Genomic DNA, 21338 nt, shown 5'->3' with positions numbered 1-21338 from the left:
GGATTTGACAAAATAACAGAATAATAGGATTTAAATCAAACATTTTACGTTTTATGTTAAATTAAAGTCATAATCAAAATATTTTGTTTACAAACCAAATTAAGAAATAATTAAACTAAATAACAGGACTTTTTATCAAAGTAAGTGTTCGATATGTCCACCATTTTCTTTAATTTATTTGTCAATATATTCCATAAAAGATCGTCTCATATTGAATAGCATCATTGGTTCTAAAGAAACTGCTTCAGTATTTATTTCTTCCCATAGTTGGTTGCGAATGTTTATGGGATTCTAATAAAAACGTTGATTTAATGCGCCCCATACACCGAAATCAAGCGGATTGAATTCTGAGCTACGTGGAGGCTATAATGTATAATGGATGAATATATTCTTTTGGCTAAATATCCAAATCTTATGGTATATTGTGGCACTATATCTTATTTGTCGCAGAGGTTAAATAATGTATTAAACTGTGATGTATCGCGTTCAATGGTTACTTATATACACACGGAATAACCTATCGATGGCATTACTTATTTATATGATTACGTTACAGCTTACGAGTAGCTATAATTACATCTCGAACAAATGGACTATCGTGATTTACTAACGAACTAATATTATGCTGAACTAAATTGCCTGTGTGTTTACTGTGTAATGAATAATAAGTTTTTTTTGTGATTTTTAATGAATTAAATAATTATATCAATATCTCACCACATTGCCAAGAAATATGACTACCACGACCAATTCAACGTTCAGAAAAGTTGTATTTAAGTATATTCACAAATAGAGCTCACTTAAAGAGCAAAAAAGTTAAGCGCAAATTTATGTCACACATGTGACATATATGGCGCCTTCTATCAGTTACATTAAAGTATGTATAAAATTATAATTTATTCTACTCAAAAGCATCCAATTGTAAATTTTTGTCGAAGAATATTTACAAACGTAAAAGTTATAGCGAAAAATAAAATTTTTAATTTCCACTTTAACACCCTGTATATTTCTTAGTATCAACATTTTATTAAAACAAGTTGGCTTAAATCGTAATATCTCCTGAATAACACCTCAATTATTTACAAATAAATTTATTATTCTCAATTTTAAAACTTTGGATCCCATTAACAAGTTTCATATTTTTAATTGTTGAAGTTTTTGTATAACCTGTTTAAAGGCTTCGTATTGTTGATCTTTTAAATTGTCTATGAAGTTGTTTATTGTGTTTTCATGTAAACGTTCCATCTTCAACTAATGTTTTTAATTATTACTAATAAATAATATACAAAAAATTATAAGTAAAAATCCTTTATAAAAGGTATATAAATTAAAACAATTAAAAACCCAAACGGGCTTTAATTTATATACTTTTATAAAGGATTTTTACTTAAAATTTTTTGTGATACATGGTATACTGCCAGCTACAGGAACTTAGTTTCCTTGTGGATAAATAATATACAGTTATAACGCATGCGTTTTATTACTGCTTTACTATTTTTGTTATTGGATTATACGTAAATTCGTTCTTATGTAAAATTAAACAATATGCGGATACATCAGATGTTAAAGGCGTATTTTGGATCACTTCTTTTTGTCTAGAGCAATCTATATGTATGAGCGGTGTTTTAGTTTTGAAATCTTGTGTGTTAAATATCAGTTGGTTTAAACTTAAATTATAATAACTTGTCTGAAAACTTCCAAACATTTCATAAATTTGAGCAAATTTGTTGGTGTCAAAATCTACTTGTAAATCATTATAGGGATATCTTTCAGAATTCAAAAATACCTTTATATTTTTGAGGTAGTTATGATCAAATTTGCTCATATCTTCAGTAATTTTTTATTTTCTTCCTTTTTGAAATGCGATAATGATATGTCTCGGTGTCTCAATGTTAGTACTGGTTTTTAGCACCCACTTATGTCGTGTTGTAGTGTTTAATAATGGATATTCAATCATTTGCCACGAACGAAATTTAATTAAGAGACAAACCCTGACATACCATTAGACCAACCAGACAACATAGAAAAGACTCCACCAACAATAGCCGAGATTAGAGCAGCAGTAGACAAATTAAAGAACAATAAAGCACCGGGATCGGATCAAATAGCATCGGAGTTACTAAAGGAAGGAGGAGACGCAATACAAAAAAAAAATACATGAATTGGTAACAAAGATATGGAAGAATAAACAGCTACCAGCGGAGTGGAATAGCCGTATTATTGTACCATTACATAAAAAAGGAAATCAGTTAGAATGTGGAAACTACCGTGGAATCACGCTGCTGAATGCAGCATACAAAATAATGTCCAACGTCATTTATGAAAGACTTAGACCACACGCTGAAAAAATAGTTGGCAAATACCAAAGTGGCTTCTGTAGACAGAAGTCAACAATAGACCAGATATTTGTTCTGCGACAGATCCTCGAAAAAACAAGTGAATATAACATCGACACACATCATCTCTTCATAGACTTTGAAAGCGCATATGACAATATAAACCAAGAATTCTTAATAAAAGCAATGAAAGAATTTAATATACGAACACAACTAATAGAACTGATAAAAGTATCTCTAAAACTAGAAAGTAGAATCCGGATACAAAATGAATTAGCGGAAACAATAGATGTCAAAAAGAGACTACGCCAGGGAGACGCTCTATCATGCATCTTGTTCAACATCGTACTCGAGAAAATACTGAGGGACACAACAGTCAATACATGAGGAACAATCATTAATAAAAGCGTGCAAATACTAGCATTTGCAGATGATGTTGACATAATCGCAAGATCAAGAAGAGAAATGATAGAGGCATACAACCAAATAGAACGAGCTGCACAAAATAGTGGTCTTAAAATCAATCAGACCAAAACAAAATATATGCAGGTAAGTAAAAAAGCAGAAATAAGGCCAAGAATAATAAAGCCAGAGAAGAATCCTGGAACAGGCCAAGACCCAAAAAGGGTTGTCGAGCCAGTGATGATGATGAAATTTAATTGGTAGCTCAATATTTTTATGAGCTATAGTCCTTTTCCATCATATTGATAGCACATTATGTATGCAAATCCTCAACAGGTCAAAAAACCATAGGCGTCACCCTATACTTGTTTTGAAATAAATAAAAAAAATTAATATTTTAAGATGCCGTCAACAATTCATTATCTTTTAAAAAATCTTCTGTAAAATAAGTGTCCACTAATCTCACTATACCTTTTTTGTGCATAAAAAACGTCGGTATATATGCCACACGATTATTGTTAATTATACATGGGTGATTAACGAGAGAATTCAATGTTTCTCGAAATAAATTAATGTAAACAGTAATTTAAAGGTGATTATTGTTTTCTATACAAATTATCGCCTGACACAAAAAGAATACCTTCTTTGAACGATTACCTGGAATTACTGATAAGGCTTCACTAATGATAGTTTAAGTAGTTTTTATGCCACATTACAGCATAAAATTAGAAAAAGCATTACAAATTAGAAATTGTTTGCATCTTCCATTTAGTTTGTAGATGTACATTGTTCATGTCTTACCTACAGGGGTTGGAGAAGCAACAATTTATAGATTCCTAAAAGAAAGAAAAGGAGGAACTGTTTCATCTCCCAAGAAGAGTGGAGGGAGTAAACCCTTGGAAATTGAAGAAATACATAAAAACATGATAAGACGCAGCGTCCACTCATTTTTTTTAACAAAGAATTTCCAACATTGGACAAAATCCAAACATTAATTAGAGAAAACGAAGAGTTACCAATCATAAGCAACAAGAAATTATGGGAACTATTGAGAGAGATGGGATTTCGTTGGCAAAAGAATAGAAGAAAATCAGTTTTAATTGAAAAAGATTACATTGTACGTTGGAGACGAGATTATCTAAGAACTATTAAAAAGTACCGAGAAGAAGGGAAAACAATTTTTTATTTGGACGAGACATTCATCGAAGGTGTATCTACTGGAATAAACAATATTCCCGTTGGAAAAGGACGCAGACTCATAATAACCCATATTGGAAACGAATACGGTTTTGTCAATGGTGCATTATTAAGTTTTGCCTCAAAATCAACCAAAGATTATGACTGCTGACGTTTTTGAAGAATATTTTGAGCAAATGTTGGATTTAATTCCAACAAATTCTGTCATAGTCATGGATAATGCTAGTTACCATTCAAGACTAGCAGAAAAAATGCCAACAATGGCATGGAAAAAAGGAGAGATAATCGAATGGTTGGATACTCTTTTCCCAGTTTATGTAGACATCTTTTAATGCTTCTGGATACACGTACACCAATTCCAAAATATTACTTATATTTTCAAAGCAAACTTGAGTGTTTGTGTTGATGGTTCTTAACACGTTTTTATAGAAATCACGTGTGTTGTTCCGTAGTCGCGAATATAAACTCTTTAAATATTCCTAGAAATTTTCTTGTTTTAAATGGTGAGTATGATGTTATATAAGCGGTAACACCCCCATAATTTACAGATCATTTCATATCCTAAATATATGTAGGAGTTACTTTGTGATATCTTTATTACTGTCGCTTCCTGTACCTTTTCAAATTCTATACTATAGTTTCTTCTTTTTATAGATACACTGCTTTCCACCGTGTTGTACAGATAATTTGTAATCACTCCTTGGTAGTATAAAAAATCTTTCCAATCTTCTTCGGTGAATACTGCTCGTTGTCCTTGATTTCCATATATTGATATCACTGGTATACATCCAGCACCGTACTTTAACCCAATAGATACAACTTTGCTTTTCGATCTGTGTAACTGAAAACTTCTTTCTCCTATTAATCTACATCTTTTTTATTCTCTACCTTGTATTTTTGAATTGGTGTGTTACCATTAAAATTGTACTGAAACATTTTTACTGACTTGATAGACAGGTCAGCCTTTTACCTTCTGTGTCTAGTAAGTAAATGGAAAATATCTGTGAGTGGTATCTGAGTGTGGGAGGTATCTGTGAGTGAGAGGTATCTATTAGTGGGAGGTATAGCCAGTTATTCTTGTAGTGGTTAAATGTTTTACATGAAATTTAATAGTATTTGTTATGACTTGTTACAGTAAACACTTTCCTGCTCTTCCATTGAGTGCATTTTCTTCCGAAGAATTACGTTATTTTCCATTACAGTATCTTCAGTATATAAAAGCATCAGACTTAAGAGATATTGAACATAAACTGTCGGATGATGTGAAAAATAATCCGCATATTCGATCGAAAATTACTCGCTGTTATAATCAGTGGCCTTCCACCTGTGATGGAATGATGTATCCTCCTTCCATCAACGACTGCTATATTTGTATTTCAAATCTTGTTGAACACAATCCTTTATAACAGCAAGTAATAACAGGTCATTATCTTCGCCGTAAAGATTTTTGTTTATTTAACAAACAGGAGATAGAACCCTTCTGGATCATGTTGATGGGTTTGATCTATTGGATAAATGGAATGAACTTCCAAGACATATTCGGTGTAATGAAGCCATCCAAATAAAGTTACCTTGTTGGAAACACTGTTCTACTTCAGCAATTACCTACCATACAAATACCAATGTTATAAATGTATTTATGTGTATATAAATGTATAAATAAATAAAAGTCATAGGCGTATCATAAATAATTGTTCGTGATGTATAAAATATTTAATCGTGATACAGGATGGACATAGACAATCCGTTCTTAAATTCAAACAAAGTGAGCAAATCTCCGCTGAGAAGTTCAACTTCAGAAAAACACGCTGCTAATCTGCAAATAACTACCATGCAACAACCATCGAGCAACAGAACCTTGTCTAGCGAACAACAAAGGAATGAAAATTGCTCAACCAATATAGTACTCCAAGAGACAGAGTCAACTGAGAATCAACATGAACAACCAGGTAACTCTTTTCTTTCTAATCATGCTTCTTCTTCTTCTTCTTATCTACCGTCACAAATATACATCGCTAATCCACAAGGTAGCCAAGAAAACCAAGATCAAGAATGGAAAACTGTTCAAGCCCACAAACGAGCAAGAAATGACAGCCCTGGAGGTGATAAACAACTAAAACAAACAATAATGAGCGATTACTGGCTCAAAGCACCCACACCAACGTCTAATAGATTTGCTAGCTTAGATGAAGTACCTGATGAGACCAATCAAACCAGAACTGATGCAGTTAAAGAAAGTATTCAACCCCCACCCATATTTGTTTCAGATGTAGGTGATATACAACCTCTTCGACAATTGTTAGAAACAATATCCCCTCTGGGATATTCCATCAAATGTCTCTATAACAACCAAGTAAAGATCCAGCCCTCAACTTCTGAATATTACCGAAACATAACCAAAGCACTCGATGAGAAAAATACACATTATTACACCTACCAAACAAAGGAAGAAAGAACATTCCGAGTTGTGCTTCGTAATATGCATCAGACAGCAGATAAAGACGCTTTAGTACATGAGCTAGGATTAATGGGACACGAAGTAACCAACATAGCTAATATATATATAAGAATGGATCCAAAATAGCGCTTCCGCTCTTTTATATAGAATTAAAAACCAAGCCAAATAATAAAGACATATATGATGTGAGAGCACTCCAGAACATGATTGTGTCCTTCGAACCACCATATCCCAAACGTCAGGTTCCCCAATGTACCAAATGTCAACGCTACGGTCACACACAAAAATTTTGCCATATGCCTCCAAGATGCGTAAAGTGTGCAAGTAATCATCTTACTTTACACTGTCCACGAAAAGAACGCAGCAATAACGTAAAATGTGTACTTTGTATGGGAAACCATCCGGCCAACTATAAGGGCTGCAGCGTATACAAACAAATACAAAAAGAAAAATTCCCCCAACTCAGAAAGAATCAAGAGACCCACAGAACAGACACCCATGAAACCAATAGTCAAAGAGTAACCCCTGGTGTTTCTTACGCTCAAAAAACTTCAGGAAATAGTCAAGCGGATGAAATCACAAATCAACAAACTAATGTCGGCTCAAACCATTCAACGAAAATTGCCAACCTTGAAAACCTGATGACAAAACTAGTAGAGAGAATGGACACTATGCTTAATCTTCTTATGACTATGATTTCCAAAATGCACTAATGCAACACAGACTTAAAATAGCCGTCTGGAACTCAAATGGCCTAACGAACCACATCCAAGAAATAAAAATTTTCCTCGACGAGAAGAAAATTGATGTTATGCTTGTATCAGAAGCTCATCTAACAGACAAAAACTATATCAAAATTCCAAAATACATTGTCCACTACACAAAACATCCAAATGACAAGGCACACGGTGGCACAGCTATTATTATCAAATCTAATATAAAACACCATGAGTTAAATAAGCTCAGTGAAAAGTACCTGCAATCAACTAGTATTGTCATCGAAGACTGGCTAGGCAACCTTACCTTATCTGCGGTCTACTGTCCTCCTGGTCAACCAATCAACGAAAACAACTTTAGCACCTATTTCAGTTCACTTGGACACAAATTCATAGCAGGAGGAGACTTTAACTGTAAACATCATCACTGGGGCTCTAGGGTAATTACAACAAGGGGTAGACAACTGCTGAAGTCAATAACAGGAAACAACCTACAATACATATCTACAGGAGAACCAACTTATTGGCCTACAGATCCAAATAAAACACCAGATCTCTTAGACTTCTGTGTGATTAAAGGTATCTCTCTTAACTATTTAGCAATAGAATCATGCTGGGACCTCTCTTCAGACCATTCTCCCATTCTAATTGACCTAGACTTCAAAATCATACTCAGAAATAAGCCTCCAGTCCTAACCAATAATCAAACAAATTGGAAAATATTCCGAAGCGCACTAGCAGAACAAATACCAACGAACTTGCCACTTAAAACAGAATTACAAATTGAAAATGCGGTACAACAACTTACTACCTCCATACAAAAGGCAGGTTGGATTTCTACTCCTGAACAAACAACATGGAAGGAAAGCATAAACTGTTCGCAAAGTGCAAAAAACCTGATCGATGAGAAAAGAAAACTTAGGAAAAAGTGGCAAAACACACACGCTCCTATTGACAAACAAAATTTAAACAGAATTACCAGAAGACTCAAAAATCTATTAAAAGAAGAGAAAAACAGGGGGATCCAAAATTACTTAGAAAATTTGACTCCGTCCAAAGACACCAATTATTCTCTATGGAAGGCGACGAGAAAGGTAAAAGGTCCACAAGACGCCATACCTCCTCTAAAAAATATCAAAGGTAAATGGGCAAGAACAGACACAGAAAAATCTGAGACATTCGCTGAAAATCTTTCTACAGTATTTAGTCCATTTAACAGAGTAGTGCCATTAGAACAAGAAGAACCATTTAATTCTTTTCTTGAGGCTCCATATCAAATGGATCTACCAATCACCAAGTTTAATATTAAAGAAGTAAAACAGATAATAAAGAATGAGATACAACCCAATAAGGCTCCGGGATTCGACCTCATAACGGGTAAGATCCTCCAGGAACTAACCAATGAATGTTACAGAATAATCACTATGATCTTCAATGCCATGCTTAGTCTGCATTACTTCCCTCTGCAATGGAAAGTGGCACAGATTATACTCATTCAAAAACCTGGTAAAGATCCAAAAGATGTCAACTCATACCGACCGATTAGTCTACTCCCAGTCATCTCTAAGGTCTTCGAAAAACTTCTACTACGAAAAATCAAACCAATATTGGACGAAAAGTGTCTCATACCTGACCATCAATTCGGTTTTCGTAACCAACATGGTACAATAGAACAAGTTCACAGACTATACACAACAATAAGAAGTAGTCTCGAGAACAAGCAATATTGTACTGCAGCCTTTCTAGACGCCTCTCAAGCTTTTGACAAGGTGTGGCATACAGGACTTCTGTACAAATTAAAGAAAAATTTACCTTACCCTTACTTTAAACTGCTTCAATCATACCTTACAGAAAGGAGATATCTGGTAAAATATAGTGAAGCCTATACAAAACTCTACCCCATCCTATCTGGTGTACCTCAGGGTAGTGTGCTCAGACCGATTCTGTACCTGATATATACGGCTGACTTGCCAATAAGCAATAACCTAACGCTTGCAACATTCGCAGATGATACTGCTTTATTGGCCTCTCATAGCAACCTAATAATAGCATCAGAGACACTGCAACTACATCTGAACAAAACAAATGAATGGCTTAAACTCTGGAGAATTAGAGTAAACCCCTCAAAATCTACACAAATTACATTCACTCTAAGAAGAGGTACATGTCCACAAGTTAACCTAAATCGACACCCTTTGCCCCAAAAGCATGACGTAAAATACTTAGGTATTCACCTTGACAAACGTCTAACTTGGACCAAACATATATGGACGAAAAGGCTTCAATTGGGAATTTTATACAGAAAACTTTACTGGATGTTGGGAAAAAACTCTCACCTATCGATTGACAACAAGCTACTGATATACAATACAATAATAAAACCCATTTGGACATATGGCTCACAGCTCTGTGGTTCAGCTAGCAAATCTAATATTATGATAATACAAAGATTCCAATCCAAAACTCTGAGAACAATCGCTAATGCACCTTGGTATATCCAGAATGATGCAATACATAGAGATCTTCAGGTACTAACAGTCTCTGAAGAGTGCAAAAAAACTTCTGAACAATATCAAAACAGGTTGCGGGCGCATCCTAATACCCTGGCACACAATCTTCTCAACAACCAACAAGCGAAGAGATTGAAGCGACATGACCCCTTGGACCTACCTCACCTATCCTGACAGAGCCTACAGCAGTGGGAGTTACGCCTTCAACAACACCCAGCCATTGTGATCAGTGCCGCTTTTAGTGCTCGCGTATCAGTGTATGTGCGCATCCTACCGGTAAAAAGCCAATTTGTGTCGTGATGATTTGGTCACTGGACCTTACATCTCTCTGTCATGTAAAGACAAAAAATTTTACTTATTGTTTTCACTGCAAAACAGATTGTAAAAATCTTAAATGTTAATAAAAAAAAAATGTTATAAATGTATTACATAAAATATAGTTATTTGAAATTGTATCTAGTATTGTACCAGCGGCATAATGTATTTATTAAAGGTATTTCTGTATTATTAATATTTGTTTTATTTAGCCGTTTATAATTCACCAATATGAAGTGAGTATTCAATGTATTTTATTTTTGAATACTAAAAAATCTTTCACTCTCATTCGGACGTTGCCTCTGTTTAAACTAAATTGTTCAGAACCTGTTTTAACTTTCATCACCTTTTACCAGTCTTTAAACTCTTGTTCGTTTATTGACCTTTTGACCGGTCATTGACCTCTTGACCGTGACCCCTTGACCGTGACACCTTGACCATTCATTAACCCCGTCAGTCGTGGAGGTATACGAAGGGGTGGGGGTCAGCGGTAGTGGGTATACGAACGGGTAGGGGGTTGTGTAGCCAGAATTCTCATTCCTTCTGGTAGTGGTGGGATTGTGCGGCCAGAACTCTCACCCCTTACTTAACCATTGGAGCAAGATATACCAATGGTGGATGGGTCGGTGGTAGGGGGTATGCGAATGGGTAGGGGGTTGTGCAGCCAGAATTCTCATTCCTTCTGGTAGTGGTTGTATTGTGCGGCCAGAACTCTTACCCCTTACTTAACCATTGGAGCAAGGTATACCAATGGTGGATGGGTCGGTGGTAGGGGGTATACGAACGGTGCGGTCAGAACTATTATTTGTCCTCTACTATCATCACTAGAGTATTTAAAATCACTTCCACACAAAGGTTTCCAATATTAGACGATTGCATTTCTTTTTAGTTCGAGCTCCACCATTGTTCTAACCGTGTTTTGAAGTTTCACCTATGAGGTATAGCAACATAGCATACCTAAGTTCACTAGTAGCGATCTCTATATGAAGCAACAATAAATCAGGAGATTTATTGTTGATGACGAATTAGGTGAACCTTCGTAAGAAACTTGATAACTTAGCTACCCTTGTGTTTAAGAAGATTCCATTTAATCCTAAATGGATTAGAAAACTTGAAAATCTACTTTAACATATGAATCTCGAGGTCATCCAACTCCAAGAAAAACCTGATATAGAAAGAATGTTGAACAGAATAAAACCCCTTAAATGAGTAAAGGGAAAATAGTGTAAAATCAGAGCTTTGTGTAAGCTTAATATACCTATGTAAAGTGTAAATATTGCTGTAAGTTAATACCTACTACTATTACTGAATGAAACCAAAGTTTTTATAATGTCAACTGTAATAGTTTAGGTTAGAAAAGAACTGTTCATTGATCTCGATCAATTGTACTATTTCTGGTATCTTTTAAATCTCTCGTCGATAGTCCTAGAAGCTTCTTTTAGTTTTTCATGAGTTTTTCAAGAAACTTCTTCAAGTTTTTCATCGATATTTCTAGAAACTTTGTCTACAGTTTTTTCATCAAAGTTTAATCGATTTTTCTTATTCTTACTTCATCTGCTGACTGGAATTCAAATGTTTCTGGTACTTCTCTATCAGTGGTAAGTACCTACTCATTTAATCAAGTGATGGATAACTTTTGTTTTCAAAACTTTATTATAAATTTATTATAAACTCTTATCACCACAGCTGTTTCGGTAGATTGCCTTTCTCAAGTGATCTATTTTTGGTATGTGTTTACACTTTATAGTTTTTAACTGAATTAGTTGAGGAGGGGAGAACTGTTTGTCTCAAGTTGGTCATTCAGAATTAGGTCTCTATTTTTTAATTTGTTGATTTTCATAGTCACATAGTCCCATAGTAGTGTTGATTTCACATCCAAAATAAAGGCATTAAGCTATGTTTATTATAATTTATGGACAATTTGATGCAAGTAGAACCCATGCTACTGCAGATTGGTCTAACGGGTATGTTTTCTTTTGAATTTTTGGAACCCCATATAAATGTGGAGTCCTACTGTAGTGAGGTGTTAATGTTCATCTTTGCTAGTCTGTCAGGTATTCCTTGAATTTGTGTAGAGTTTTGTATATTTTGTTTTTCAGTGATTTGGTTGGGTTCTTTATTAGTTTCGTGTAAGGTTAATCTGTGATTAATCCTTAAATTTTAAAATAGGAAAATAAAAGAAGCACCCCTCATCCTACTCAATAAAGAAAAATGTGTAACAAATCCATCAGCAGAATGTAGCAGGCTTTGGTTGCCAATACTAAAAATAAAAATCACTAAAAAAAATATACCAACAATAGCGGAATAAGTAATACTGTATACACATCATCCTTTATCATACACAACACATATGCAACACACGCAACACGTTCACTAAACAGGAACACTCTACATACATACAAACGTTTACAGCAGATATTAACAATACCAAATACTTACAACAATCTTCTTCTTCTTCTTTTTATGTAGATATGACTTTGGCTGTTTTTCAATGTGTCTCCAGTAAGTTCTCATTCTATCGTTTTCGTGGTCTTCTTACTGATTATCTTCCTATTGATAAACCGTCTCTTGCCGTCTTTACTACTATTTGTTGTCATTCGGCTTATATGATTGTTACATTCTACTCTTCTATTTCTTACCCAGTTCTTGATGTTCTCCACCTTGCATTTACGTCGTATATCTGTACTTATGCTCTGTCCTTTTATGTACATAAAAAGAAGAAGAAGACGAAGATCTCTTTTCTTTGTCTTCTCATCATTCTCCATATTTCTTTTTGTGTTCGGCAGAATTCGTGTTCCATCTGTTTTGAGAAACTCTGCCAGTGTTCCTTTTTATTTGTCTAACTAAAGTATTCGTTGCATTTCTGATTCGTTTATAGTGGTTATATGCCTGTTGTGTTTGTTGTGTTCTGTATTATATAAAGGCCTTCTTCTTTTCTTTACATTTTGCCTTCACTTCCTCTCTAAACCATGGTGTTTTCTTTTTTGATATGTTAGTGTTCGTTAATTTCTGCAAGTGATTCTGTTGCTGCGTTAATTATGTTATTTTTGAGTTTTTCCCAGCTTTCCTCGATATTATTGTTTTCTAATATTTTATTCCCAGCGATTTTCTCTGATATTCTTTTTCTGTTATAAGTATTCCGTGGATTGCGTATTTAGTGTTTGGTTTGTGGTGGCGCCGCCCTCTTGGGTGTGAAGTATTTCAGGATGATTCCAATTTTACATAATACTAGGCTATGGTCGCTACCTACCTCTCCTGAGTTGAGGCATCTTACGTCGATTATTTTCGATGGATGTATATCTCTGTTGCTTATAACATAATATATCATAGATATTTGTCCACAGGAGTTATTAAATGTATATTTGTGTCGGTCTTTGTTGTTAAAAGATGTGTTGTTTATTTCTAAGTTCGTTATTCTAAGTTGTTCATGAGTTCTCCATTTTCGTTTTTAACATTCTCGTTATATTTTTGCGTAGTTTCGGGGATTACTTGATTGCTTATTCGAGCGTTAAAATCTCCCATATTGTCATCCACCCTCTGATTTGATCTACTGCTTGTTGTAATTGGTCAACCCTTGTTGTTTGAGGCTTGTTATTGTCTGGACCATATACTTGGATGATGTTCAGGTCTTCCTTCTCCATTCTTATTTTTGCTGTTACAATCCTTTCTGATATCTATTGATACTCTTTGATGTGATTTTGGTACCTTTGGTGAATTAGTAAGGCTTCACCTTCTTTGGCCCTGTTTTCTTTTGCTATTCCACTGTAGATTAATATGAATTCGCCTAATTTTGATTGTCCTTCTCCTTTCTTTTTTGTTTCCTGTACAGCACAAATACCTATTTCTTTCTCTTTCATCACTTGGCTTATTTCTTGGTATCATGAGTTGAGCGATCTGATATTCCAAGTAGTAAATCTCATCTGAGTTTTGGATATTTATCGTTGATCCTTATTTCCTGCAGTGGTCGCCTTCATAGTATCAATCAGATACCGAGGTTGTACATTGTTTCTTTGAGCAGTATTCTTTTTTACGATTGGTAGGCTGCTAACCTTGCTGGTAGAATTAAACGGACATTTGTTCAACAAATTAGGATGGCGAATTTGCTACCATTTAGAGCGTACTAAGTCTTGTAATTACTTCCAATCCGAAAGACCACCCACTGGCATGGGAAATAAGAACACAAGCAGTTGAAACAATACGTAATTTAATAATTGAATGTTACTACAACTAAGTTATTATCTAGCCAAAGTTTTAGCGCAAGTTCTTTATTGAAATAGTCCCGATCACAATCTATACGCTGGTCCACGACACACTACAAACACAAGCACTGGTACAGATTAAATATTACTACTAACTATCACTTCCACTAAGGACGTTTTCTTATATATGAATAAACTTGATAACTAATCAGCGTTCAGCTTTTAACTCTAAGCTATGTAACGATAACTACAATGCGCGAGATAAAACTCTAAAAACAAGAAACGACCAGCTCAGCTGGGATACAATTAGATACTGACTACGCGATAGTCTAAAAACTCTTAAACCAAAAATGCGTCGAATTATATCGAATTCGAAACTGAAAACTAACTAATATGCGAGCGACCAGCTAAGCTGGGGTACAATATTGTACTGACTTAAAATTCCAATTTTCAATATTTGACTATTACAAGGAATTTTCGAGCGGCGGGGGCAACTTCGATATTTCTATACAGAGGTAGGTAAAAACCGACCTTTTGAATTCTTGTCTAACAGAGAAATTTTTGGAATTGGTCGGAGAAAGTTAATCTACGAATGAGTTTTGACCTAAATATATCAGCTATTGCAATAATTACTCCTCCACCCCGCTTTTTAGAACTTGTTGCCATGATCCTGTCATAACGATACATATTATAACCACGAAATGTGATTTCATGTTCTAAAAACTCGTCACTCAACCATGATTTAATAATAACTATAATATTATATGAGCAATTTAATACTGACATCTCTAACTGCCGAAATCTTGTACGTAATCCTCCAATATTATGAAAATATGCAATGGGACGCTATTCTATGCACTTTTAGAATTTTCCCCATTGGGATGTCTGTGGTTACCATTGTGAGAGTGGGTATTTGGTTGTTTTTATGATTTTATGAATCCCATTTATTTGTCGAATAACCAGATCTGTCTCACCATTTTCTCTTCTAGTTTTCAGCTCATTTTGTACTACTCTTAGTGTTTTTTGTTGCAGTGTTGTAGATCTACATTAATCCTAATATTATTACCTAGAGATCTTTGGCGTTTCAAACACTCACCAACAAACTTCTTATCTGAAAAAATCAGTTTTGGCAGCCTGGGGCTGCTTTTTCCCACACGTACCGATTTGAAGTCCGTTGTGTTAATAGACATTTTTTGCAAAGTAGCTGTGATCATAAAGTTATTATGATTTATGCGCTCTGTGACATCCTTTGATTGTGATTCAGCTACATTAAACATAATAATATTATTGGATCTCGTAGCACGATCCTGCATTTCACTCAAAACGTCAATTGTGTTGTTTCCGTTTAGCATGTTAGTGTTTATTTTCCCATCACTGACTGCTCGAACTTCACTTGCAGAGAGGCCCAAGCATTTATCAGTGGGGTGGAATATCAGCATACAACTGTCGCAAGAAACACTTTTATTTTCTTGTATAATATCGGTATTATATGTGGAACACATCGAAGTCATCTCTAACCTCACAAAATATGTTAAATTTAAATTTACTTAAAAATACAATTACTAGGGAAACTTTAATCGCTTTGTAGAGCTAATCCACCCAAAAAATAAATTTTTATTAAAAGGATTACTTATAAAAAATCGGAGATAATTTTGTATATAGTAAATAATATAAACATAGTATTTAACATAAAATATAACTGCTTAATTATTTTATACTGTTTTTATTACTAATTTGTTTATATTTTATATAATCAAAATAATCTCACCTATTTTGTAAAAGTAATCTTTTATAAATGTCAATGGCTTCTTGATAATGTGCTCTCAAATAATGAATTGCTGCCAAACTAAGTTGATCTTCTAAAATATCCTGAAGTTGTTGGTGATATTCCATGAGAGTTGCCTCATCTCTTAATTTATGGGAGAGATGAAAATTAAGTCTGGTCTTTAATCCACTCTGAGGAGCTGTTTGCAAAAGTTCTTTAGATTCTTCATACATACCTAAAATATAAGTTATAAAGTAATTAAAGCCAAAAAGAATTTTAATATACCTAATATAACACTTGTAATAACTTAAGATTAAATATTTTTTAAAAATAACTTGTGCAGTGACTACTCTCAGTTACATATCTGTTATAGCCATGGATACTGAGTGTACTAATGTTCCTTCTCATGCCTCCTATTTTTTCGTAAAAGAATATGTTAAATCTTCAGGTTACTTAAAGATGTCTTTAATCAAATTAGTATGACTTCTGTGTTGAATCCACTCCCTTGTAAAATATCGTCTTTTCTTCACTTCTTTGACAAATTTTATAAAATCGTGTCTGCTATAATTCCACACATAACTTGACATGCTTTAGCCACCAAAAACTACATATTCGCCACGAAGCAAATAATTGCTGTGTAAACTCTCTTCACGAACGAAGAATATCCACGATCGTGAAGTAACTTAAGATTCGTGTATCGCGAGTGTGGTTCTTGCTCGTGATTCACTACCCATGTTAACGCGGCTTAACACTGTGGTTTAATAACTTGTATAGTTTGTTAACTGGGATAAGTAGACGACATAGGAATTGAAATATGTAAGGAAGGCATTCAGGGGATTCTAATCACATGTCAAATCATTTTTATTAAATATAAACTTAACCGCAAAAGTTTTGCACCACCAAAAATTATGCTCATTTTCATAGTTGATTTTCTCGTAAACGGATTAACGGATTCCACAATTTTTTTTTATTATTTTACAATTTTTCTTTGGTATTTACACTGTTGGGCAAAAGTTTACTCAAATTTCTATTTTGGGCTTATACCAGATAGGAGACAAAAAAACTGTGTTGTTTGTCGTTTGTAGTCTCATGTTTTGAAAAATGTCCGTTTTTCTAATTTGCATAATATCTTAAGAAGGAGCAATAGAGAAATCGGGGTAACATAATAACCAGAGGTACGATCATCAACAGAAGTGTACAGATATTGGCCTACGCAGATGACATTGACATAGTAACACGGACAAAAAGAGACCTGTTACATGCTTTTGAAACATTAGAAAAAGCCGCGAAGACAATGGGACGGCAGGTCAACGTATCCAAAACAAAAAACATGAAGGTCACGAAGAGCACACAAATAGCGACAGCACAAGATCTGGTGACAGAAGCACACACATTCGAAGGGGTCTAAGAGTTTATATATCTTGGAACACAACTAAACAACAGCAACCTAGTAAGCGTAGAAATTAAGAGAAGAATATACCTGGCGAACAGAGCTTAATTTGAACTAAAGTAGCTCTTAATATCACACATAATTAGCAGAAAACCCAAGATACTAATATATGAAACTCTTATTAAACCTGTCCTGACATACGCGTCAGAGACATGGACTATGGTAAAAAGCGACGAAGAACTGTTAGGCCGCTTTGAAAGAAGAATAGTTAGACACATATACAGAGGAGTACAAGAAAGCCGGATATGACGCAGGCGCTACAATTTTGAGTTGTATGAATGCTATGAAAAATGCAACATCGTCTGGTCTATTAAAATTAATAGACTAAGGCCGCTAGGACACCTTGAAAGAATGGACACTGGAGACCCCCAAAGACAGATATTATATCAAGAGCCAGTAGGAACCAGGAAGAGAGGCAGACCAAGATCTAGATTTAAAACTCAAGTCGAAGATGACATGAGGAATCTAGGGGTCAGAAATTGGAAAGCCAGGGCGAAAGATAGGGGGGAATGGAGACTAATTCTTGAACAGGCCAAGACCCACACATGGTTGTAGAGCCAAAGATGATGATGTATATTTTAAAAACAAACAAAAAAATTTACAGTTTTGTTCTTTAACATGTGTTTTAACCGAAACAATACCAAATTAACAATAAAAAATAACAACAGTAAACAAAACTTTAAAACAGAAAAAAACAACGTAAACTAATATTGCGTTTTTTCGCCTTTACTTTTAATTACAGCTTCACATCGCCTAGGCATACTGAATATTAAGCAGACTATTTGATTTTGGTGTATTGTATGGAGTTTCAGATATTAACAACCATAGTTTCTATATCTTGCAGGGAAGCAGGAAGGAGCTGACAAAAGCTTACTTGTCTACCGACAATATCCCATAAGTGTTTAGTAGAATTCATTTCGGGACTGTGACGGGGCCAATTTGATGTCTAAATATTTACCTCACATAAATATTCAGTAACGACACACGCGATACGTGGGGCCCTGCGTTATCATGCGTTAAGATGAAATTATTTCCTCTATATGATGCGACAGAAAAAATTTATGTATTATAGTTACTTTTCGGTCATTAAAGAGCCTCTGCGTCAAGACACAAATTTCTTTTTCCTGTTAAGGAAATTCCAGCCGAAAACATCACAGAGCCTCCATTAAACAATCTCGTATCGTTATGTTGCTTTATGCATATGTAACCATACATTTACATCTTATCCTCCCTAGAGGATGTCTCAAACTTAACATAAGAAAAACATTGTTTTCTTCCACCCGGTACAAGCCCAAAAGAGAAGTTTGAGTAAACCTCTGCCTAACAGTGTAAATACCAATAAAAAATGTATAACAATAAAAAAATTGCAGAATCCGTTAATCCGTTCACGAGAAAATGAACTATAAAAATGAATATAATTTTTGGTAGGACAAAACTTTTGAGATTAAATTTATTTTAGAAATTTCACTTAGTCTGTTATATTTTAAGTATTTCTTTTTATGCTAATATTACTATATAATAAATCGTAAAAACCTTACTAAGTAAAATTTACGGATTCACTCACCTAAGTAGAATAAACAGCATGCTGCATTTACTAAATAATTCTCAATTTCTGGATTAACACTTAGAAGATTTTTGTATATACTTAAGGTTTTTTTGTAATCTCCTCTATGAAATGCACAAAATGCTAACCATTGATCTACTATGGCTTTCTTGCTTTCAGGAAATTGCTTGAACTTGAAACATAACAATAAAATGACTATAAATATTATTAGGGAGAAAATGAAAAAATAAACATGCATACCTTTAATAAAGTAATAGCTCCTGAATAATCCCTCTTTTTCAGGTAATCCTCAAAGGGTGATGATTGTTTAACATTACTTTTTCCAGATTCTTTAGTGTAGTCATTGACAGTTTGAATGGCAGGCTTGGATCTACTTAAAATCTAAAATTATATTTTAGATAAATTTTATATAACTTATATAAAGCATACAGGGTATTCCATAATTAATAAATCATACGATTAACACAAACATGTCTTAGAAAAATAAGATAAGATATTATTGTCGAAAATTTGTAGTACCTAATTTGGCTAATTTGTACACAATTCTAAATATTTGTAAAATGAAAAATGGTTAGGTTGGGCTGAAAATAAGACATGTTTTAAACAAATGCCACAATGCACTTAAAAAGAAAAGCTTTCAATCAGTGTGATCCACCAGTCCTAACATACAGAGCAGAAACCTTGACTCTCACAAAAACATCAGCGGAAAAATTAAGAAGAACACAAAGTAAAATGAAGAGATCAACGCCTGGAAGAAGCTTAGGAAATAGACTAAGAAACGAGGAAGTTCGTAGACGAACCGGAGTGGAAGACATTATCGAACGCTATACAAGGCAAAAATGGAGATGGCAGAACATGTTGTAAGAATAAAAGACGTTGGACAAAAAAATTGTCTGAGTAGAGACTACGGCCGAAGCAAGCGAAGCCGAGGAAGACCCCCAAGTTGATGAACCGACGACCTCAACAGAATTGTAACCAATTGGATAGCAGAGGCGCAGAACAGAGAAAGATGAAAATATCTGGACGAGACCTACTTTCAACAATGGACAAATTAGGGCTGATAGATGCTAATGAACTAAAAATTGGTATAGAACAGTCTTTTTTGTAGACAACAAATAAGAATTTTTTATCACCTTTGACGGTAGTCCTAGGGAACGCTAAATAAAAAAATACAATATTTAAAACAAGTATACTTGTCGTAAAAAAAGTATCTTGTTATTTTAAATAGTCTAAATTTATTTGTATTTAAACCTAACCATAACCTAATAATATGACATTATGCCAGTTTGAGAACAGCGAATTTGTCTAAATTACCTAGTTAATCACAGGAAACTATATAAAATATTTAGGAATAAAAAAGTACAACCAAACTATTAAATTATTATTACACATCTTAAGCACTTCAGACGCAACAGCTGCAAACATATATATATATATATATATATATATATATATATATATATATATATATATATATATATATATATATATATATATATATATATATATATATATATATATAAATATATATACATATATATATATATATATATATCTATATATATATATATATATATATATATATATATATATATATATATATATATATATATATATTATATAAATATATACAGGGTCTTTCAAAAAAGGTAACCCCGTCTCTAGGATAGGTAAAAAACTGAAAAATAATTGGGGTTTGCTTAGTAAAGTGGCATAAGACTTGTAAAAAATGTTTTCAATCAACTTTGGATGAAACCCATAAAATACAAACTACTCTAGAACAAATCGAATATTATAACTGGAATGTTCATGCAAGACCAATGAGGAAAACACAAATCTTCTAATAAACCATGTGACAAAAGGTTACAAGAAGTTATTGCTCATTTTAAATCGTTTCCTAAATTCGAAAGCCATTACACAAAACAGGCCAATAATAAACAGTATCTAAACCCAGACCTCAATTTGACAAAAACGTACCAACTTTACTTGAGATGTGTCAAAACCCAGTAGGAAGAACTATGTATAAAATAGAATTTCATAAAATTATTCTAAATAAGGTCCCTAAAACTGATGCCTGTCATACATGTGAAGAATTAAACATGAAAATTGCTGGTATTAAAAATACGGAAAAAATTAGCCAGTTAGTCAGAGGAGACCAAGCAAGATGCCTCACTTTTCTGTTACACTTTCGATCTTCAGCAGTGCCTACCAACGCCTTTTTTGGAAACTTACGTTTCTTTTTATAAGAGAAAGTACTGGACTTACAATTTAACTGTACATAATTGTGCTATAGGGGCAGCTTCTTGTTATATCTGGCATGAATCAATTGGTCACCGTGGTGCAAATGTGATTGTTTCCTGCATTTTCAAAGAAATAATGAACCTGTCACCTGAAGTCACTAAAATAACCGTTTATTCAGATACATG

The 21338-nt window shown here is 33.9% G+C and overlaps 1 protein-coding gene across 1 annotated transcript in view; it reads right to left on the bottom strand.

The window, feature by feature from the left end:
• The window catches only part of Ttc26 (tetratricopeptide repeat domain 26), a 139427-nt gene that overhangs the window by 107678 nt on the left and 10411 nt on the right, over nt 1-21338 (bottom strand). The window contains exons 2-4 of the mRNA XM_072529786.1: nt 19153-19293; nt 18913-19084; nt 15902-16133 (exon numbers count right to left, since the gene is read on the bottom strand). Of these exons, the coding sequence (XP_072385887.1) occupies nt 15902-16133; nt 18913-19084; nt 19153-19293 (545 nt within the window). The remainder of the gene's footprint in view (nt 1-15901; nt 16134-18912; nt 19085-19152; nt 19294-21338) is intronic.

The sequence above is a fragment of the Diabrotica undecimpunctata genome, chromosome 4 (genome assembly GCF_040954645.1).
Source record: "Diabrotica undecimpunctata isolate CICGRU chromosome 4, icDiaUnde3, whole genome shotgun sequence".
NCBI classification, from domain to species: Eukaryota; Metazoa; Arthropoda; class Insecta; order Coleoptera; family Chrysomelidae; genus Diabrotica; species Diabrotica undecimpunctata.
This window is presented reverse-complemented; position numbering and strand designations above follow the sequence as displayed.